This window comes from Rousettus aegyptiacus, unplaced genomic scaffold (genome assembly GCF_014176215.1).
Source record: "Rousettus aegyptiacus isolate mRouAeg1 unplaced genomic scaffold, mRouAeg1.p scaffold_m13_p_17, whole genome shotgun sequence".
Classification (NCBI taxonomy): domain Eukaryota; kingdom Metazoa; phylum Chordata; class Mammalia; order Chiroptera; family Pteropodidae; genus Rousettus; species Rousettus aegyptiacus.
In genome coordinates, this window is record NW_023416292.1 from 15,628,980 (window position 1) to 15,652,597 (window position 23,618).

Genomic DNA, 23,618 nt, shown 5'->3' on the forward strand with positions numbered 1-23,618 from the left:
TACTCCTGTACTATAGATATTATATAAAAAGAGTGTTTAGGTTCTCAACGTTTTTTGCTCTTTGGATTCTTTTAGTCTTGAAAATGGTGTACCCCCCTCCCCAATACTGTTGTTTGAATCTATCCATATTTACTGTATTAGAAATTAAAACTAAGAAATCTTAAAAAAAAAAAAAGTTGTACCAGTAAATACGGTGCCTCAAGGAATTTACGATCTTACAAATTTTCCACACAGTTTAATTATATTATAACGTAGTTTTAAAATAGAGGTATGTATGGCCAATATAAAGGCTCTTCTTAAATAATCCTATAAAAATTGAATTCCATTATATAAATGTTGAGCATATGATTCCATGGAGATAAATCACCAATGGCAAACGGAATGTTTTGCTAACAAATGGGTTAATGTAGCAACACTATAAGGTACCAACAGTGCTGGAATGTTCATCCTTCATTCGACAAATACTTACTAAGCCCCACTATGTGACAGATACTCTGTTCCCTCTTTTAAAATTAATTTCAATTGTTTTCAAAATCATACAAATTTCTTCCAACCCTGGATCCATGCTTCCAGTCTTACTATATTTGCTACTCAACTTTTGGTATCTATGTGTTTGCAACATGCTCATAGACTGATAAAATGTAATGCTTCATAAGTAGTATTCCCATGTAACTGATGATCTCGGCCTTTGAAATTGCCAAATGTAAGCAATATTAAAATGAGTTAAATTCATTTCATCGATTTTGTAAGATCAAATATTTGTACATTAACTTATAGGAAGATTTTTATCCTAAGAAAATTTAGATCATAAGTAAGACCAGGAGGTGGAAGTCAACGCAATGAACTAAGGCAGGCTTTGGAAATTCCACGAAGTGCTGGTTGAGAAGTCCACAGGTTCAGTTTCTGGAACTGCAGAACCATTCTACTTTTTCTAACAACTCTAGACCAATAGTTTCGTGGCACCTTGTCTTTCCTCCTAGTAACGTCTCTCTGTCATCCTTCAGCCAGTCAGAGGCACCAACATGAATTCTTAAATTGGTCACATCCCAGGTAATGCTATTAAGGGGAAAAAACTCAATGTAGCAAGTAAAGCATAAAGATAATCACTAGAACTCAAAACCTTTTGATCATCTCTGAAACTCCATTCCAGAGGCAAAAAGATATTGCATTTAAAAATCTACCAAAAGTCATTCGAGTAATTATACAAGTTCCCATTTTGCCCTCCCAACCTCCCCCTCTAATCGCATAGCATGGCTTCGTTTTTCTTAAAAGGAAACTCCCAGCCGAGGCAGAATTAACCTCACAGGTCCCAACAAGTACATACGTGGCGCTGAAGTTCAATGTTACCATTGTTAATCTCATTGCCTATCTTCAAAAGCCATTGCTGAATCATGTTAAATATATGTGCCTGGAGTACCCTGAAGGAAAAATTAAGTAAAATAAAGATAAACGACTTACTTAGAATATAAAAGTAACCATCAGCTAAAAGTAAGGGTTTTATTTGGCTGGGCCTAGTAAACTTAGTGTTGACAATTGTTTGAGGACTCAGGGAAAGGTGAACGAAATCCTGGGACGATGTGGTATAGTGGCTAACTCACCGACGTGGCCGTCCTAACGCCAACAGCCACCGGCATGATGCACTCGGGACAATGTAGATCTTACCTTTAGTGTTAGCTCTACCATAAAAACTCACACTCACACCCTTTATGGTCACTTCTGGACCACTGAGACCACAAAGCGAGAAGAATGAATTTTAAAACTTTCTCAAGAGACCAACTTCAAGCCTGACAGTGTGAGGAGCAAAGCTGACCCATTCCCCAGGAAAACTGCTGAGAATTATTTCTTAAAAATAAATAAATAAATGGTCCTAAGAACAAACAGCAACCTAAGAAACATGTGTTCGAGACACCCTATGAAGACACAGTCAAAAAGGCAAGAGTCTATGGCATCCGAACCACGACTACCCCTACTCTGCCCTGTCCCCGCTCTATGAGAGAAACTCCGCTCTGGGCTGCTGCTGCCAGGGACACAGGGCGCCCTCACTCTCCTGCTCCCCGTCAGGCAGCTTTCTTCCTGGGAGGAACAGGACTTCAGGGCTTCTTATTTGATCCCGGCTCCCTGTTGCTGAGGCTGGGTACTGAGAAAAGGCAGTTGAGAAGTGGGGACTCCCTTCTTCTGCCTGGCAGAGAGCTATGGGAACTTACGAGCCGGAATCCATGTCTAAGGACTGTGGAACAGTACCAATAATCCTCAACAACGTATCCAACTGCAGTTTCATTTCATTAATTTTTACATTGAGTTCCTCCCATTCCTCAAGAAACCCTTCAGGAAACTCCAGGAGGCTTTCCAACTTGAAAGAACAGAAGTCAAGAGAACTAATCAAACTTGGAACAATTTTAGAGAGACCTAGAAAAGTGACAAAAGCATTAATTTTAAAAGTATTTGTAAGTCTATTATTTCAGCAATAAATTATAAAATACTAATTGGCAGGGGCATACCTCTTTTCACCTTTTAATTATCCTATAACTTGCCTAGCATAGAATCTTACAAAGAGTAGTTGCTAAAGAAATGTTTAGCGAATAAACACTGTAATTGGTGTGGGTTTTTTTGACTGATGACAGCTTACACTCTAAGTTTCTTGTCTTCTCAGCTGAGAACCTAATGTATTATGCCCAGAAACTGTGAACTACAGTTTTCTTAAAAAGACATTATTCATTGAGTCATTCGATTAAGAAAACAATGACAATAAACGGTTTCTTCATGATGACGGGATAGTTAATAACAGAAATGAGAACATAGTCCTTGAGTCATTTTTTAAGTTTCTGGTCAGGTTTTCATGAAGTTTATAGTTTTAGTCTGAGCAAGGCTCAAAGCTGGATCTTAATCTTTGATTCACTGGGAGATTGTGGCAAAATACCCTCTCTATAATTTTGTCTTACCTCATTTGTAAAATTTTAAAAAATGATCTCATCTCAGAGGTATATAAAGGGAAGTAATTAAAAAGTAAACTTTTTCTTATCCTTGATGAAAATATTTTCGGTAAACCCTCTTCGGAGTACTCAAAATGATGTTAATTTTACTATCATTCATCATTTTGATTCCTCATTATTTCCAACCATTAACTAACTCATTTTTTCTCTGCCCACTATATATTTTCATGGGGAAGCACCGCCGAATGTCCATCAACATATGAAGTGATAAACAAAATGTATATACACAATGGAATATTATTTGACCATAAAAATGAATAAAGTACAAATACGTGCTAAAACACAGACGAATCTTTAAAACATTATGCTAAGTGAAAAAAGTCAGTCACAAACGATCACACATTATCTGGTTCCGTTCATATGAAAAGTCCAGAGTATAAAAATCTATAGAGACAGAAAGCAGGATTAAGACTGGGCCAAGGACAAGAGGGTAAGAGGGTGACAGCCCAAGGGCATAGGACTCCTTTTGAGGTTCGCTTTGATGAAAATATCCTAAAACTGTAGTGATGACCGCACACACCTGTGAATACACTCGAAATCACTGACCTGCACACTTTATATAGGTGAATTGTATTCTATATGAATTATATCTCAGTGAAGCGATGCTCAAGGGTTTTGCTTAGTTTCTAAAACTATGTTCATGTATCATTTTAAGTAGTAATTGTATTGAAGATAATTACTGTTAAAATCCTTTATGTCAGGCAATCTATCATGTTTTTCTTACCATTATCACCGTTTATTCTGATCTCAAACTCTTTGTAGAGTTTTCTTATACTTTTTACAATGTCCTCCATGTACTGTTGCTCCGGTGGCATCTCCCCCTCCATACTTTTATGGCGGCGAAATATCCCAAACCCAATATCTGTCCAGTTTTCCTGTAAGTATTTTATAATCTTGAGAGAATCATATTTTGACACCAGAAAATCCCCAGTATACTTTTCTTTATCTTCATTCAATATCTAGGGAGTAAAAATGGGGGGTAAAGAAATCAGCACATTATCCACTAATGATTGCATCAAAGTCAACCCAGATCTTTACTTCCCGGTGATTCTCAAAATTTTCAAAATTAAAGCGAACTTAAATTAATTTGATACCCTGTAAGGTAATCCATAGTTTACCAGCATAAAAATAACTACATTAAATCCTATGTGAGTAAAAAATAGTGATAGTCGATTAAGTCTCAGAGACCTGAGCGTGTTTAATTACTATATGCTTTGGTCAAGATTAACACATTTGTTTAGATGGGTAAGTTCCTAGACTGTAATCATTGTGTTTCATTCATGCTTTATTTGTCTTTCTAACCCCAAATCCAAGTCCTATGTATATCAACAAATATTTACGGGAAAAAATAAAGTATAATTTGTATATAGTATAAAGTATTATTTGTGACTCGGATAATGGAAACGAGTCACCCACACTTCAATAAGAGTGACTAGTCCAGGGGAGCAATGTAGCAGAGCCATTAAGGGTAGGGATTCTGTAGTTGGAGAGACCTGGACTCAAATTCTGACTCAGTCACCTATCATGAGTAATGTAGGCAAGTTACTTAACATTTCTAAGCTTCATTTTCTGCATCTGTGAGATGGATACTATAACACCTGCATCACGTGGCTGCCATGGAGAGTAAGTAGGATAATGTATGGAAAGCACCTTCGGCCTGACAGAGTAAAAGCTTAATAAATGTGAGTTGTTATTATTCCTACTAAATAAAGAAGCATGACTTTTTACATATTTTAATCATGCAATGTCCAAATTGCCAGATAAACTATTTTAAAAGGCACTAAACTAGCTACGTAATATACAGGACAACAAACATCTTCAATTCTGAGAATTCTCTGCTGGGGCTCCGAGTGTTGTACGCGCAAAACAAGGATTATCGATGTTGCCTACAATGCAGCCAACAGTGAACTGGCCGCACCAAGACCCTAGTGTAGAATCGCATCGTGCTCACTGACAGCACACCCACCGTAGCGACAGTGGTGCGGATCCCACTGTGCACTGCCCCCGGGGCCGCAAGGAGGGGGCCAGGCTGCCTCCTGAGGAGGAAGAGATTTTAAACAAAAAATGATTAAAGAAAATTCAGAAGAAATACGATGAAAGGAAAAAGAATGCCAAAACCAGCAGTCTTCTAGAGGAGCAGTTCCAGCAGGGCGAGCTTCATGCACATACCGCTTCAAGACCAGGCCAGCGGCCGAGCGGATGGCTACGTGCTACAGGGCAAGGAGCTGGAGTTCTGGGGAAAATCGAGGTCCACAAAGGCAAATAAATCCTCCTCCTGTCTTAGCTCCTGTAATAAAGGTGTTTATTATGAAAAAACAAAAAACAAAAAGACAAAAGCCAGGTAGGTATAGGAGAGGCACAAATGTAACTTACATCTTACAATCAGAGGTACCCAAGCATCTCTTCCCAATATTTTTCTTTTCTGGCAGCCTAACTTTATTTGACCCAAAAGTCTAAAATATAACTGAAAATAAAATATTTAAGCATATTTTTAAAAGCCCCTGTAGTCTTGCTGTTTTCCTTGTCTTTCATAAAACATAACATGGCATTTTTTAAATATATGACTCAGTTGTAGGTGAGAAGTGGCAAGATTTTGATAACCAGCTGTGTATCGGAAAAGTCTTACCTTTTGCCACTGCTTGAAATCCGAAAGCATTGATGCAACTGTGTTTCCTTCATTAAGGGATGAAGCGTTCATACTGAAAGAAGGGAAAAGAGAAGAGTAGGGTCTCAGAACAGGGTATAAACAAGGAAAATCATGAATCTACACTCTATCTAACAATTAATACTATGTTTCTCCTTAATGGTTTCCAAGCATGCCTTCCAGGTTCAACCCCTCTCCCAGAGGCATCCATCTTTAAATTTACAAACACAAATATAGATCCAGACTCTAATCAGGCCACGGGAGTATTAAAAGGGTGGTCTCTGGGTCTTTGGCATCCAAAACTAGGTCACCATAAGAATAATTCCTGATGAGCATAGCTGCCGAAACAATATATAAATAGAAAGAAGCCTAATGAATAATTAAGGCTCAACATTTAGGTCAAAGCCCCAACCTCTGGTAAGAAAGAGTTTCCTTTAATATCTCTGAAGTCTCACGAGAAGATAGCTCTTGATAAAGAAGGTCCTGAAGAGAAAGGGAGAAGAGAATCATCACCTCCTGTGCTCCCCTCCCAGCTGAGAGTCAACAAACCATAGAAACTTCCAGAACTTCCAAATCTACTAAGTGGAAAACCTCTTAGGGGAGATGAAAAACTGTAACCACTGTTTTCAGTTTGAAATGGAAATGGTACCTTGACGTGTTGAGTCTTGCATTCAAAGTATAGATTCCCACTACACTTGGCTATGATTTAGTCAGCCAGCCTAGGCTTAACTACATTGTAGGCAGCATCTTCCACTGTCAGATTTCTCTAACTGTTATATAGCAGTAGAGCCAGCCACCCATTGTTTCCACTTCTCTGCACATGTACTATGCTACAGAATTTGCAGAGAGCCAGATATTCGAGTTTGTCAATAGTAAAGACATAAGTTGGCTTGATTTTAAAAAGAAAGAAAAGGGGGGGGGGGAAGAGTTGGACTTTAAATGGAAGTAGGAGCAGACAGGTAGAAGAATCAGGATGGACTACCAAGATGATTAGCACTAGAAACTATAAGACCGGTCAAGCTCTTAGCAGGACTGTGCCTTTGTAAGGCCTGCTGCTTATCTGACCAAAATTTATGTCACAGTAATTACAAGGTAAAAGAGAAAAAGAGGGGGAAAATTGGACTGAGTTATCAGATATGACATAGCATAATCAGAAAAATGAGATTCTTATTATTATTCTAAGAGACTTACTTATTTCTAAAGAACTGCTGACATTTGATGAAGCCATCTTTAATCAGTTGCAATTTCTCCCTTGTAGACTCTTCATTGTCTTCTAATTCCTGTTTAAATTTTTTCACTAAGTTTCTCCATTTCTGTGTCAACTTCTGCAACAGTGCAAGATCTGAAGTATCCTAAAAAAAAATGAATGGAACCAAACCATTTATTCATTTAACAAACACTTAGTAGCATACACCAGGCCATTATTAATATTGTAATACTAGAGACAACCATAAAAGATGGATCGAAAAACTGAAGATATTCCCCTTTCAAAATATCATCAGTGACATGCAGTCCCTTTGGTGGTGGATTTCCGTGGCACCTCAAGTATTAGCGACAAGATTTTTTCCCTTTGCAACATGAGCCCAATTTCCCCATAGGACTTTAATGGGAAGCAGTGTGGTACACTGGAAAGAACAGAAATTTCAAAGCCAAACAGAACCAAATGTGAATCCTAGCCATTTACCAGCTGTGTAACCTTGGGGAATGTTATTCAATCTATCTGAGATTAATCTTTCATACCCACAAAACAAAACCCTAATATACATCTCACGGTACTATTGTAAGAATTAAATGAAATGACCAAACCCCTCTGAAATGGTTTGACTCTAGAAACACTAAATGTCACTTCCCTCCTTTTCAACTTAGTGTGCTCACTGAATTTTCCCCAAAAGTTGCACAGAATGTATCGATAATGCAATTGTTTCAATAAGCACAGCTACTTAAATACTAGTTAACAGAATAACTCTATAACATTTGTAGTGTTATTAACTTAGATAAATTGCTTAAATTGCTTTAACTAGAAGACAAAAATAAAGAAGAGCCTTTATTAGCCTTTCCTCAGATTTCTTTCATTCTGCCCACAACAAAGCACAAATATAAAACTATACTTAAAGTTTAATCTAGAAATTTAGCAAAGGCTTCTTCTAGTCTCAATCCTTAACAGTGGAGTCTCTTTTTCTATCACTTAAGTGAACTGAGGCTTACCTTGGTTGACAGCAGTATGATGAAATGCTTAGCGTATTTACTCCAGCCTTTTTCATTGAGGTAAAGTCTTTTAGCCAAGATGACTCGATTTTTTTCAATTACCTATATTAAAAAGTACTAAAATTTAGAACCTAAATCATTAAGAAACCACTAACATTTATCAAACCCAAGCCAATTTCAAATCAGTTTTTCAATGAATCATTAACTCATGATTTATTTCTAGTACAAATTAAAGCTGAAATTTTTTACATGTTCAAAAATAACAGAAAAAGAATCCCGCTCACACTTCATAGGTTCTGGTGAAAAAAAAAAAAGAGCCCTTAATTGGGCAATAGCCACGTACCCAATAGTAAAAAAACAAAGAGAAGAATGTAACTTTCTCTTTCCAAGGCCCGTAATATCTACTTCGTTCATCAGTTAAATATGCATCTTCATTTTGAAAATTTTTGTCTAGATTACTGAAATTTGTAAAATGAAACTTTATCCAGGCAAAAAAGAAGTTTGAGTCATCATTCCAGATCAACCAACCTTTAGGGCCAATTCGTAGGTAGCTGAGCTCCAGATATCTCTTTCTGCCATTAACTGCTTAATATCATTCTCCATCCTTCCTCTTTGTAATGTATATAAGTCATGGTATTCTTCTAAAATTCTAAGAGAAAAATTAAGAAACCGCTATATAGGATATGTATTTTTTTAAAAAAATAAATAAATAACTTTGTTCTCAAAAAGGTAAAGTGTTTCTTTAAAACTCATCATAAGGCAATTATGGTATAATTGCTAGATGTTAATAACACTAATATACAGTAGAAATAGAAGAAAAAATGTTCACGTTTAATTTATAAATCTTACAAAAGTTTTAAAGTAAAATTTCAATAGACTCTACCCTGCTCTAAATATTTTTCATCATATTCTTCTACTAGAATTTTCACAACATGGTATTCTAGTGTTAGGAGACTATAATGAAAAATTTGAACACAAGTAGCAGTAATATAGTAGTTTTATTGTTACACTTTTTTTCTCATAGAATTAGGATTCTTTATTAAAGGCACAAAGCCCAATAGTCGTGAGCCGCTATATTTAAAATTATAAATAATTAATATAAGATTTAAAGAAATTCCCTACCAACCAACCAAACCTTAAGTATAATTAAGTACCTTTTTTTTTTAACTACTTTTTCTTCATGTTTACAGGACATATCTCTTCCTTCTAACTTATACTAAAGCTCTTGTTAAAATTAAAAGCTTGACTGAGATTAAAAACAAACGAAGAAGTCGTAAAGTCACTGGTAGCATCTGACAAACCCCCCTGAAACACTTCCTCCTCAGGAGTATTAACTGTGCTGTAAGGATTAAAGGCCAACAATGTAGAATTCTTTCAATTTTGCTGAAAGCCAGAAACCACCAGCATCATTCCTGAGAGCTCCTCTGATTTGGAGGTTTCCACTTGTTCAAAGTAACTGAGAAAAAACCAATCATCTTAAGTGTCACACTTAAGGTGAATATAAATTCAAAACTTCTACAGGCTGTATCCTTAAGATTTGTGCACTTGACTGAAAGTTAGACCTTGAGTTTAAACAGAATCGATGGCCATGCCACCTTGAACAAGCCCAATCCCCTCTGATCTCGGAAGCTAAGCAGGGTCAGGCCTGGTTAGCACTTGGATGAGAGACCACCTAGGAAGACCAGGTGCTGTAGGTGTAAAAAATAAATAAATAAAAAAAAATAAAGGATTGTAAGTTCACAAGAGCCTTGTAATCTGTGAGGTCAACCAAGGATTGCCTTGCCTAAAAAAAAAAAAAAAAAAAAAAAAATTAAAAAAAAAATAAAAAGATAATTAATGACCCTTGTAAATAATAGCAAAAGAAAAAATTCAGAAACCTCAATGTCCAACAACGAGGGATTGGCAAACAAAATATCTGATGTAGCTCTATGATGAAAATACTCTGCGGCTAATTAAAGATCATATTCTTAATACTTTGATACATGGGAAATTTTTTCATGTGATAATATAAAATGAGAAAGCCCAAAGGATTAAAATTATGTATTCAGTTTGATCTTGTTTTTATAAAAAGTACATAGAAAAAAAATATATACCAAAATATTAAGCCATTAACTCTAAGAGAAAGAATTATGAATATTCTTTATTTCCTTACTTACAAGTTTTCATATTTTCCAAGTTTTCAAGAAAATAAATTATCAAAAAAAAGTTATTAAAAATTTTGGTCCCCGTCTCTCACTATCGTCAGCGTCCCTCTCAGAGCCTTTTCTCTGTCTCTCTCACTGTCCTTGTCCCTACTGTATCTGTTCCTCTGAGTCCCTCTCAGGCCCTTTTCTCTGTCTCTCTGTCCCTTGCACTGTCCCTCTCACTCTCTGCCGCTGAGAGGAGACCACACTTTGTGGAGTGTGACCCCTTTTCTAATAAACCTGCCTTTTGACTCCCAAAATAAAAAAAAAAGAAAAATTTCTAATCATAAAAGAAAACCCATCCCACTTCAGAACCATCATATTTTTTTTACAGAAAAAGAGATTTCTGTCTCCCTTTCCTTTCCCTTCTCTCTGATTTTCTTCTTATCATAAACATTAGCACAAAAGAAATTCTAGTTTATTTTTAATTCATTCGGCAAATATCTATTTAGTGCCTACTATATTCCAGGTAGTGTTCAAAATGAAATAAAACAAAAAAAAACTTTTGCCCTTATAAAATGTATTCAGAAGAGATAATAAACTAATAAAACAATGCATTAAGTAGTGATAGTGCAGTGAATAAGAATAAGTCAGGGAAAGGAGGCCGAGCATGTGAAGTGTGTGGCAGTTTTAAACAGCGGTATCAGGAAAGACCTTACTGAGAAGACATTTGAGCGAAGGTCTGAAGGAAGAAAGAAGGAGCCACACAGGATTCCAAGGCCCCGAAGTGGGAGCCCGTCTCGTGTGATCAAGAAACAGCACAAAATCAAGCGTGTCTAGAATGAAGTAGGCAACATCGGAGAAATTCTAGTGGGATGAATGTTGTAAAGCATTTTTTAAAGTTTTTTTTTTTAATTAGATGAGGAGGTACTTAAGAACTTTGAGCAGAGAGATGACATTTGAGTCATATTTTAATAGATCACACTGGCTAGTAGATGAAGAACAGATTACAGTAGTGTAAAGGCAGAGGTAAAAAGGCCATTCACAGGTTACTGCAATACTCCAAGCAAGAGATAAAGACGGTCACAGTGAAAGTGGTCAAGATTTTGCATACATAACGAACGGAGATTTGTAGAATTTCCTGATGAAGAGATGTGAGATGTGAGAGAAAGAAAAGGATAAAGGATGACATCAAGATTTTTGGCCAGAGAAACTCGAAGGATGGAGCTGCCACTAACTGAAATGGGAAAGAGTATGGAAAGAGTGAGTTCTGGGGGAAGAACAAGAATTTAGCTTGGGAATGTTAGGCATCTAAGTAGAAATGTTAAGATTGTTGAATACGTAAGTCTGGTATTCAGGGAGGAATTTGAAGCTGAGGACACAAATTTGTGGAGAAGGTAAAGCTGGAGATACAAATCTGTTAGTTGAAACCCAGGAAACCAAATGGGTTCATTTGAGGAGTATATACAGAGCAAAGATGCAAGGAACAAGCATTCCAACATTTAGAAACTGGTGAAATGGAACTTGCAAGGGATACGAGTAAGAAGGAAATGACAGTAGAAGGGAAACTAGGCGAGTATAATATACTGAAAGACATCATTTCAAGTAAAAGCAAGTACTGCTGATAAGTCACCGTAATGAGAACTGAGAATCAACCTTTGGATTTAGCAATATGAAAGTTGCCGGTGACTCTAACAAGGACATTTTGGTGGACTGATGGGGCTGAAAGCCTAACTGGAGTGGGTTCTAGTGATAATGAGAGGGCAGGAAATGGGGATAATGAGTATGACAAAGTTTTAAACGAGTTTACTATAAAGGGAGAAGAGAAATGGAGCCAAAGTTAGAAGGGGCTCTGTGGTCCTAAGAGACTTGGGAGGTTTTTTGGCTTGTTTTTATGATGGGAGTAAGTATAGCTATTTGTATAGTGATGGAATTAATCAGGGGAGAGGGGAAAAAATTAATGATATAAGGAAAACAGAGAATAGCTGCTGAAAATATCCCAAGTAGGTAAGAGGGGTTATGATAGTACACGAATAGAGAGACTGGCCTTAGAAAGGAGAAGACAGTCCATCCACAGTGAGAGAAGGGAAGACAGATTATATGAGCACATATGCAGGTGGGTAGGTAGATGGAGGAAGGGGAACTTGAGTTCTGTTTGCTTCTACTTTTTAGAAGGCAAGGTCATCGACTCAGAAGGCGGACAGAGAGGTAGTATTAGAGGTATACAAATAGAAAATAACATATAGAACCGTTATCTACTAAGACAGGAAGGGTCAATCAGCTATAGAAAACAACAGGACATTCAGTAGGCAAAAAATGATCAAGGTACCTCCCTCTCATTCTAGTAAGAAATGAAATAGAATAAAAGTAAGAATCTATTTTTTAAATTTAGATTTTGGATATATTTGTATTTTTCTTGACATTTAAAAAATATAGTCACTCTTCACAAGTTAAAAAAAAAAGCAGAGGACTATGATGAATTAAAAGGAACACCAAAAAAGATACAATGTGTGGTTCAGATTGGATATTGGTTTGGACAACTAAATGCGAAATATATTTTGGAAAGAATTACGAAAATCTGAATATGACCTGCATAATTTAATGAAGTGAAAATTTATTGAAATAGAGATTGTTGACTAAAAACAAACAGGCTATGTAATAGTATATACAATACCATTGTGGTTTGAAAAAAATGCATGTGTTTACATATACGCAGAAAAAAAGACCAACAAGAATATACACTGAGATGTTTATAGCAGTAATCTATGGGTGATGAGACTGTGATATTTTTTATTCATTCTTGCTTGGTTGTATTTTCTAATTTTCTTATAAGGTACATGTGCTACTTCTATGATAATATAAGAATATCATTTTTAATTGACTAAATAAAAAAATTTAAAATGCAATCAGATATATCTTTTGACATATTCTCAAGAGCTTCTAATAATTAAAATTCTAACAAAAAATGAAATAAAATAGAGGCCAATAAACTACATCCTGTGGGCGTATAGGCCCACCACTTGTTGCTTGTATAGTACAAGCTAAAAATTTAATTTTTAAAATTTCTTACATATTTAATTTTATTTTATATTTTAATAGTTAAAAAAAGTAGAAAAAAATACTCCACTTATACATGAAAATGTTACAAAATCAAACAAAGTTTTATTGGAGCACAGACACATTCTAGAACTGTCTGTCCTTGGCTGCTTCTGTACTACAATGGCACATGTCACAAAGGCAGAGTTGATTGAGTAGTTGCGTTAGAAAACATATTTCACCATCTGACCCTTTACGGAAAAAGTTTGCTAACCCCTGAAATAGAATACAAATTAGGACCAAAGTAGGTTCCCTGAAATCTAAAAATGAATTAGACTCACACTACTAATTAGGAAAAAGCAAGTAAAAAACAGATACCTTTTCGTACTCACCCAAATGATAAAAGATATGTGCAAAAGAGAACTCTCATACACTGATGAGAGAATATACTGGAATAACCACTCTGTGGAATATTTGGCAACATTTAGCAAGGTAAGGCTATGCATATCCTATGACCGAGTAATTCTATTACTAGGTGTACACCTCTAGAAAACTCTCAGGTGAGAAGACATTTGTAAGATGTATGTTACAACAGTGCTCAGAGGAGTTAATATATTTAATAAACCTTACACTGTTGTAACAAAAAAAAAAACTTCAAATGTTTCTATAAAATTTTGAAATAAAGTGTGAAGCAAGTATGACATAAGAGGTGACATTTGGTAACTCACTTGGCATTCTTTTCGGCATCTAAAAGAGCTTGTGCCAAATCTTTGTGGGCTTTCTCTGCCTCCTTTGTTAATTTATTATCATGTGCCCGAACCAAACACAGTTCCCTAAAATAAAGCAAAGAAACTTTATAGTCATAGTTGAAGATTTCCAAAAAGTTTCTAGGCAGGAAATCATATTTATACTCAGGAATATTCTCAGTTATCCTGTGTACAGCTCTTCCCAGTTCTTCCACCTTAAGTACCAAATCAATAAATCTATGTACATTTGGATGGAATCGGGCTGGCCAGAAAAGGCAGAAAGATGTGGGTGATCCTTCAGAATGGAGTGAAGGTAAATGCTGACAGGCAAGGTCTCCAGACTGCTCTGTCTTCCCGTCTGACATGCCTATCCTACCTCTTCATTCTTGCCGGCTAACCTTGCTACAAGGTTCGCTGATCACTAACCTTGGCTGCTATATAATGCTTATTCTCTTTGCCATTTGACCCTTAACATCCATTCGTATGGCCCTGTTCCGTAAACCTGATTAAGGTAAAAATCCCTATCTTAGAAGAAAGAACAAGAGTGTTTTCTCTATTGAATATACACAGAGCCCTAGTTCTGCATTACCCTGTTTAACTCTCAATATCTACATCTACAACTATATCCAGTCCTTTCTGTTCTCTCGCTAAATGTGAAAAGAGAACAAAAGAGACCCCCCACCTTTAACCATTCTACTTTCCCTGAAGATTTTTTACCTTCTTGAGAGATATGGCTTTGATGTTTGTATTTAAGACAATCACAGTTTTTACCTGGTCAGTTCCTCTATAACATTCTTAAAATTGTACAGTTCTTCTAAAATGCGCTGGTCCATCACTCGCTGAGTTACCAAGTCTTTGTAGAAGTCAATCATTTGCCGGGCAATCTGGTCGAGCATTTGTACATACCGCTCTCTGCATGAAAAAGAGGAAAAATAAGACATCATGCAGAAGAAAAGGAAAAAAGAGCAAAATTACGTGAGAAAAAGTAATGTTAGAGAAAGAAACAGTGAAGAGACACAAAGATATATGGGAAGAGCAACACAGGGAATAAAAGAGATCTAGACTGAATGAATTCTTGCCTTGTTTACACAAGTGAGTGAATTGTGAAGAATTTTAACGAGTCATAATTATTTGGAATATAATGTCTGAGCTGTAAAACAAAATTAAGACTTTTCTTCTTCTAAATTATAAAATCTATGAGGATAAGAACCATATCTACATATCATATATATTTACATATTTGTAACATTGAAAAGAGTGCCTTGAATACAGTGGGATTTTTATAAATAGTTGAATTCATGAATAAAACTACTTTTCTTAAATTGACCAAAATGTAAAAAGACACCCGTTTAAAAATAAATACTAGTCTACAGCCATGCCACCCTGAACGTGTCCGATCTCATCTGATCTCGGAAGGTAAGCAGGGTCGGGCCCTGTTAGTACTTGGATAGGAGACCACCTAGGAAGACAGGGTACTGTAGGCACAAACAAACAAAAAACAAACAAATAAAACCCAGACCTCCTGCTCGTTCTCACCGACTTGGTATTCCTCACTCCAAAGTCACCCTGTGTAAATTCTGGGCTGTGAAGCCCTACTCTGATTCTATCTCTGGAACTCCCGAGTTAGCATTTTTTATCTCCCTGGTATCTGACTCAACTTTTCTTAAAGGATTTTGGGTTTGACTTGCCGGCCTGTCTCTTCCTGCCTACACTTTCTGGAATAGGATCTTACCTTATTTTGGCTCTGAGAAGCTACCTCCTGAAATCAGCTGGAAGAGTCCCGCCTACACCTACTCTTCCTAAGGGGAAGGTCTGGATACACTGTTGGTCATCTAGTTCCTCTGCCATGATTCCTCGTCCATCTCTACTGGCTTTGTTCTGAGATTGACAACTCAGAAGTCAGCTGTCTCTATCCTCATTCTAACTTGGCATTCTGCAGCTCCTGGTGGTGTTCCAACAACTTACTCCTTAGCGTCTAATCATGATCAGTCTTTTATTAATGGCTTTGCTCCTGGTTTCTCAGCACCATCGCATGGGGGGGGGGGGGCTCAGCTCCCATAAATCAGACAGTGAACAAAAAGGGAAAATTTATATTATTAATGCTCATTCAGGAGAAACAGACATTCAGAGATCTGCCTGGTTCTATGGCAAGTAAGCTGCAGATGTGGAATTGGAAGTCGGTATTCTAATTCTACTTCTCCTTTCAGCTTTTGGAAAGTATCAGTGGCATAAGAAGAATTATAGTAATAATAATATATATCATCATCATCTATAATAATTATAAGTGTACTTTTGTGAGCACCTAATTCTATGTTCTCATTTAAATCTCGCCACAAACCTAGGAAGCATGTTAATGCCTGACAAAGCAGACATTCGATAAATATTACTGATGATTAATAAACAATGAAAATTAGCTTCATTTACAGATGAGAAAACTAAGGCTCAGCCTTTTACCAAGGTCACACACAGATGATAATTTGAAACCAGATCAGTCTGTCTGCAGAATCTATACTTTTTCCCCACTGTTTCGCATAGTACTTCACTCTCAAGCATAAAAGAATGTGGTGCCAAACATCCCAACAGAAATCACCTTAAAGAGGTTCTCAACTATTATATGTTTATTGCAGAAAATATAATAGAAATACGATTAGGCTCCTTATTATCAATAGAGAAGTGCGCTTTTGTGATTTTTCTCAAAAGCAGATATAAACATAATTCTAATATAAAATTCAGAAGGAAACTGGAATTCTCCAACAAGAGCTCTAACCTGATTTTCGACAGTAGTTCTCCTCTATCTGCACAGTCCACACTGACTTGTCGAATAAGTTCATGAAATACAGTATTGTAAATGGTCTGTTCCTTCTTCAATATATGCAGTAGTTTGTGCATCTAGCAGAAGTAAGTTAATTAGCATTTATTACAGTCTTGTCGGTAAAAACCATTTTAGAAGTTAAGCATTCTAAATGTAAATAAGTTTTAGATATACCTTATTTATTTCACTTACATTTTCCTTTGTAAAGTTATGTATACAAAAATTACATTTTAAAAAATCTGTATCTGATCATTACATCTCTTTATATGATGCATTGAGGTCACAATATCACTTCTGTTATATCTGCGCAAAATATAAAACCTGAACCTGATCATGAGTGTACAGCAGACGAACCAAAATTGAGTAACATTCTACAGAATAACTGGCCTGCGTTATTCCAAATACCAAGGTCAAAAAAACCCAAAGAACTACTTTAGATGACAGTTGTCTAAAGGAACATGACAAAAGCACTGTGGGATCCTGGGATCCTGAAATAGAGGGGGAAATAGCTATAAAGCCATTATAGGGATGACTGGTAAATCCAAAATTTGAATCTGAACTATAATATCAATATTAAGTTTCCTGATTCTGATAACTGAATTATAGATATGTAAGATAAAGTCCTCTTCCACAGGAAGTATATCCTGAAATGTTTGGTGGTAACGAGGCATGATTTTGCCAGCTTACTCTAAAACAGTTCAGAAAAAACTGTACACATAGAGATAGGTAGAGAGGAAGAGAGAATGATGAAGCAGGTAGGGCAGGATGTAAATAATTGGCAAATCTGGGTAAAGGTTACACAAGAATGCCTTATGTTGAGCCTACCTATGAGTTTCAAATTCTATAAAAATAAAAATTTAAAAACCAAAAAAGAAATAGCCTTCATAAAGAAATAAATCTGTATCTATGTAAGACTGAAGGGGCCCTTTCATTAAGCACAAAATTAAAATTATAAGTGGTGAGAAAGTATGATTTAATTGGCAGTGCCTTTTATTGGTACGTAAAACAGTAAAGGTCTTGTAATCGATGGTGCCTTGCAGTCAATGAAATAGAGTAATGATCCTAGAGATGACCCCTGAACAACATGGGGGTTAGGAGCGCCGACCCCCCATGCAGTCAAAGATCCAAGTATAACTTCTGACTCCCTAAAAACTTAATTACTAACAGCCTATTATTGACCAGAAGCCTTACCAATAACATAAACAGTCAATTAACACATATTTTGTATGTTATATGTATTATAAACTGTATTCTTACAATAAACCTAGAGAAAATTTTATCAAGAAAATCATAAGAAAAAATATTTACAATTTACTGAAAAAAACCCACGTAGAAGTGGACTGCGTAGTTCAAACCCGTGTTGCTCAAGAGTCAACGGTGCGGACAAGGAACCGTACAGTGTTTGCCACGTGCCAGGCGCTGTTCTTGGCCCTTCACATTCATTGTGCCACTTAACTCTCCACTACGACCTTATGAGGTAAATGCCATTATCACCTCTAATGTACAGACGAGGAAACGGAGGCACAAATGACTTGCCCAGGGTCACCAGTTAATAAATGGCAGGGCCAAGATGCCATTCCAGGCATTCCACCATCCGGAGGACACGTTTTTAAGCACTAGGTTATAGTGATCTTCACAATTACCTTGGTTGGCCCTGTGTATTCCTGATTTTCCACGCCAGCCCTCTCTAGCATAGTATCCATCACATTATTCAGCTGGACCACTTCTACCCTTTTGTTAGGTTTCCTAAAAGATTAAGGTGGCAGAATTATGTACTTAGTGTCATAACGGGTCATTCTCAAATCACAAAAAAAGAATATCGTATGTATAAAGAAGATGTATATACCATGGCATATTCATGATATCTTAAAGCATTAGACCTATAAGTACTGATCCAGTGTAATATCAGTAATATAGTCTTTTAAAAAAATAAAAATAGTATAATTCTTTCAAAAAAGAAAATAATGCTCCCCCCTCCCAAAATTCTATATACCTACTGTGTGTGATTGTAAGAACACAGAAAATTGTAGAGCGATAAACACTAAGCTGTTAATACTGGTTACTTCACAATGTAAGAGAGGAAAAGGGACAAAGAAAAAAAAAAATACCATAGTGACATGGAGAAATATTAGTGGTTAAATGTAGAATATAAAAGTATTTTATATATGATCCAGCAATCCCGCTTCTGAGTATTTATCCAAAAGAACTGAAATCAGGATCTCGAAGAGATATTAGCAAGCCCATTTTCTTTGCAGCACTAGTCACAACATGTGGAAATAATACAGAAGTCCATCGATGGATGAATGGATTAAAAAAATGTGGTACATAAGTATGCAACAGCACAGATGAACCTGGTGGGTAGCAAGCTAAGTAAAATAAGCCGGTTTCAGAAGGACAGATACGGAATGATCCCGCTTACATGGGGTGCCTACAATAGTCAAACACATAGAATCAGAGAGGGGAAGAGTGCTTTCCAGGGGCTAGCAGGAGAGGGAAATGGGAAATTGCTAATTAACAGGTGAAAAGCTTCGGGTATGCAAGGTGAATAAGTTCTACAGATCTGCTACACAACACTGTACCCATAGTTAACTGTACTGCACACTTAAAAATTCATGAAGAGGGCAAATCTCACATTAAGTGTTCTTACCACAATAAAATAAAATTTAAAAACAATATAAAGAATTAAAACTGTAAAAAAAAGCATATTAATACTTAAATATTATTAACACGTAAAAACTGAATGGCTGTTAAGATGATATGCAATTGGACAAAAAACACTGATTAGATGACAGATTTGTAGGCAATTACTGTCTTGGGTTTCTGCTGTCATTTTAGTGTGTGTGTGTGTGTGTGTGTGTGTGTGTGTGTGTGTAAAGTACCAACAAAAAGAATATATATGTATATTCTTTCTAAAAAACACTTTAAAAAATAAACTGTACTTACATGGATGGGAAGACCAATAGCCTATTTTCACTATCTGTGAGGAGAGTAGTATATTTGCTGCAATAAATAAGACAGGTAAATGTTATTGCAAGAACATCATTTGGCCTGTTTATCATATATCACAACGTGATAAAATTAAGACCTCATGGAATTGAGAAGTTTAAAGGCAACCAGTAAGGTCCACCATTTTGCACACAAGATCCTAAATAGTCTTAGATATCTAAGACACAGATGCGATGATAGTTGTATCTGGAACAGTTTTTAGTAAAGGAGATTTAATCATATTCCTTAATATGTCACAATATGAAAATTTCCTTAATTCATTTTTTAAAAAGCCTTTTCAAAGATGGAAAGATGTTCTAAGAACACCGAAGTCAACAAAGTTAAGTGACTAAACGGGTTATAAAATTAGCAAGAAGTAGAGATGAAACTAGAAGACAGTTTTCCTGACTCCTAGCCATATCTGTGCTCTGCATTTGCTTGTCTACACCTAGATGAGTATCACAATTGAGAACCACAAGGTAATCTTTAAATTCATTGCTATTTATATCTTTTGTCTTAATAAGCATTTTCTTTGGTTCTGCCCTCTACTGGAACACAGTTGGTTAATAAGTTCCATTTTCTGAATTTAGATGAGTGAAAAATCTCAAGGGGATATGAAGACTCAAAATAAAGTTTCAAAAACGAGTGTGAGAGGACTCGAAGCAGTGATAGCCCAAGAGCAATGAGCACACCTAGCACCCAGATCTTGCTTTCTAAGTACCATTCTCCATTCAAAGGAATCAGTACTCCTTGGAGAAGAGACCCAGAGCTCATCCCAGAGCTGCAGTTGGGAAATACAAGATGAACTTAGAAATCTTATTGAGCTAGAAAATAAGGCAACCTTCAAACAATGATGGGGGCATGCCTAAACAACGCAAAAGCCAGCTCAAAGGAGCTGGCATTGGCCCAGATCTGAAAATTTTTGAACATCAAAATAAATAATGATAGTAAAGAATTATAATCCACTGAAGAAAACCAGAAGTCCATGAGTCCATATGGTAAAATGCTAACTAATAAATATAGAAATGATAAAGCTAAAAAAGTCATCAAAAAGAACTATATCTAATGGGTTGCTAGGAAATATACACTAAATAAAGTATTTGGCGATAAAGGGTCATGATGTCTTTCCAGCTTACTCTTCAATATTTAAATGCATGTGTGTGTGTATGTGTGTGTGTGAACATGCGTGCCCACACATGTGTATTAAAGCAAATGAAGCACCTAGTGAATCACGATCGAGGGTACATGGGAGTTCCTTGTTCTATTTTTGTAACTTTTCTATAATATTGAAATTATATAAAAATTAAAAGTTACCCCCAAAATGTAGTTCTCCTTAGCAAATACTGTTCTGAAATGCACCATCATAAGGAAATACCATATAACATACATACTGGATAAGGTAAAAAGACTGACAGCTTCTGGGTGTTTTATTATAACTAGTCTTTTAAACCATGAAACATTCAAGTGCTGTTTCGGAAAATAAAAGCAAGATCCAATTTTCAATCCCATAAATAGGAATCAAGGAAACCTGAGATGAAGCATCTGCGGTCTGGAGCTGAGCCTAACAATCATGCATTACGAGAATCCAGCTTCAAGGGCTACTTTCCTTTATCTCTGTGGTCATTGCTCGAAACCATTCTCAACAGGCATAGTCGAGCATTCAGAACAAGATCCATTTTTTTTTTAATTCAAAATTTAACAGTAGGAAAAGACAGAGAACAATTTAATCACTAAAATCCCAAACTCTCTCAAGTAAGATTTTTTCATTAGCTCTTAAATTGATTTCCTTAAATTGCATCCGGACGGTAGGCCATGTTTCCTCATTTCAGTGTGGATACTGCCCAGGTAGGTGAATGACCTGTTCTCAGGTTCCTGTATGTGTGGGAAGGAGGAAACAGTTCAACTTGTCAGATATTCAGTATATACCAAAGTACTCACTCATCGTAGCACTCCAAACCTGAAACTCCTGTATTTGATACAATATGAAATTCTTCAGGAATCAAAGTATCTGTTATTTTCTTTGGCTTAAAAAGAAAAAGTATAAAAATATTAGTAGATGAAAAAAAACTGAATTGCACACACCCTAATTCCTGCCTCAAAAAGATACTATCTATTAAGAGATTTTGATTAGGAAAATAATAATATTGGTAATATGGGACGTGGTAAGTAGTAAAAAAAAAACTTTTAGCAGAGCACACATTAAATTAAAGATTAACCTTGGTGTCAACATTAGTTACAGATGTCCCACTCAGAAATCCATTGGCTCTTTAAAATCCAATAGGAATTTACAATTTACCTTAGCAATATCCCCAATACAAGAATTCTACAACTTGGAGAGACGAAGAGGAAATTATTAGTCAAATACTTTTATTTACCTTACGAGGCACAATGACACCATCCCGTGGCTGTAATGAGTGGTCCGAATGTGGGGGACAAAGTACACCCTCCTTAGTCTCTCCTTTAACATATCTAACATCATACAGAAAAGAAATATCCCTAAAAAATAAGAAAAATATATTCACAAACTGGATTTTCTGTCTGGCTACTGGATGACAGTGGGTAAGGTCAACACCCTTCCTTCCCATGGGTAAAAAAGGAGCACAAAACTGGTCTCCTTATTCCATACTTCAGCCTTTCCAATGATTTAAAAAATTTTTTTCGATTTCCTGCTTAAACTATTTAGAGTGTTTTACTTTCTACACTGAACTCTGCCTGATAGAGCTGTCAAAAAACGCTACTCTGGGGCTATTTGTTTGGTTGTTTTGTATTTTACTGCTTTGCTCTGAAATGGGGAGGATTTGGTGGTCATCTGGGTTGTTAACGGAATTCAGTTCCTTGCGATTGTGAGACCGAGACCCCGATTTCCTTGATGGTACCCCCTGAGGGCCAATCCCGGCTTCCAGTGGCCAACGGCAATTGCTAGCGTGTGCCTTCCCTTCCTCCAGCCTCGAAGCCAGCAGCGGCAGGCTGAATCCCGCTCCCGCTCCGAATCTGTCCTCCTCCTGCTATCTCGTCTCGGATGTTCCTGTCAACCGCTCTCCTTTCCCATTTTTAAAGACTCAGGTAATTAATTAGTTTGGGCCCATTCTGAGAATTCAGGAACACTCTCCACCTCAAGGTCCTTAACCTCATTCACATCTGCCAAGTTCCTTTTGTCATGTCAGGTTCCAAGGATTACAGGGAGAACGTTTTTGGGGGGAGGCCATAACCCTGTCTGCCACCATACAGATCTTCGCACAAGTCAGAGGTCATTTGATATTAAAACTTTAATGTTAATTTATTGCCACTTTCAGATGTAGTGAATTATTGTTCAAAATATTTCAAACATCTCATAACTACTAATTATTACTATTAATAAGTATAAGCATGATCTGAAGGCATGAAATAAAGTAGATACTTTACGATACTAAAGCCGCAGGACACAAAAGTCAATGCCTAAGTTTCAGCCACTTTTTCTAGTACTGAGATAAAGCTGAGTAATGACATCTTATAATTAAATCGCGCTGTATCGTTTTACAAGTGTTCTTCTATCCATTATTTCATTTGTTCCTTCTATACTCCCGGGAGGTACACAAAATGGAGTAAGTCTATTATTCCCTTCTTACAAATAAGAAAATGGAACTCAGAAAGTCTAAATAAATTACCCCAGTATTAGTAAGTGTAAACATTTCTTTCAGATGCAGTGACATTTCAGTAAGAAGCAGGCAGGGAGTAAATTGATAAAGAGACCACCTGTGGAAAATGAGCAGGCCGCAATCTTCACAGGAAAATGTTGACATTTAGAATATTTTTAGAAATTATATGAAAACGACAAATAGTATTTGCTGATATGATCTGAAATATCGTGAAAGTTAAGGGTTCGCTCTTGAAGAAAACCAGGGATTAAGCACTTGTTTTTCAAGGTTTTCCACATCTTGAAGCTAGTTACCTGGCTCTTCCCAGATGTACAACTGAAGGAGACACCAAAGTCATCCCGCCGGTCTGGTCTTGTTGTAGTAGGGTACAACAAGGAAGAGGAGAGAAGGGGACAGCTACACAAAGGCATGCAAAAAGAAAACTTAAACAAACTCAAAGTTG

At 36.4% G+C, this 23,618-nt stretch overlaps 1 protein-coding gene and 2 pseudogenes across 4 annotated transcripts in view; 2 read left to right on the forward strand and 1 right to left on the reverse strand.

Annotated features, from left to right (window-relative positions):
- Positions 1-23,618, reverse strand: part of AXDND1 (axonemal dynein light chain domain containing 1) — a 46,035-nt gene that overhangs the window by 15,021 nt on the left and 7,396 nt on the right. For 3 of the 4 annotated variants that reach the window (XM_036234562.1, XM_036234561.1, XM_036234563.1), the window contains exons 5-18: positions 21,917-22,037; positions 21,480-21,565; positions 19,500-19,556; positions 18,200-18,302; positions 16,512-16,633; positions 14,516-14,656; positions 13,727-13,831; positions 8,368-8,488; positions 7,840-7,941; positions 6,826-6,986; positions 5,617-5,689; positions 3,715-3,949; positions 2,205-2,406; positions 1,325-1,418 (exon numbers count right to left, since the gene is read on the reverse strand). In XM_036234562.1, the coding sequence (XP_036090455.1) occupies positions 1,325-1,418; positions 2,205-2,406; positions 3,715-3,949; positions 5,617-5,689; positions 6,826-6,986; positions 7,840-7,941; positions 8,368-8,488; positions 13,727-13,831; positions 14,516-14,656; positions 16,512-16,633; positions 18,200-18,302; positions 19,500-19,556; positions 21,480-21,565; positions 21,917-22,037 (1,723 nt within the window). The remainder of the gene's footprint in view (positions 1-1,324; positions 1,419-2,204; positions 2,407-3,714; positions 3,950-5,616; positions 5,690-6,825; positions 6,987-7,839; positions 7,942-8,367; positions 8,489-13,726; positions 13,832-14,515; positions 14,657-16,511; positions 16,634-18,199; positions 18,303-19,499; positions 19,557-21,479; positions 21,566-21,916; positions 22,038-23,618) is intronic. The other variant, XM_036234564.1, reaches the window with a different exon arrangement.
- Positions 9,418-9,536, forward strand: LOC118613135 (annotated as a pseudogene).
- On the forward strand, positions 15,110-15,228 carry LOC118613200 (annotated as a pseudogene).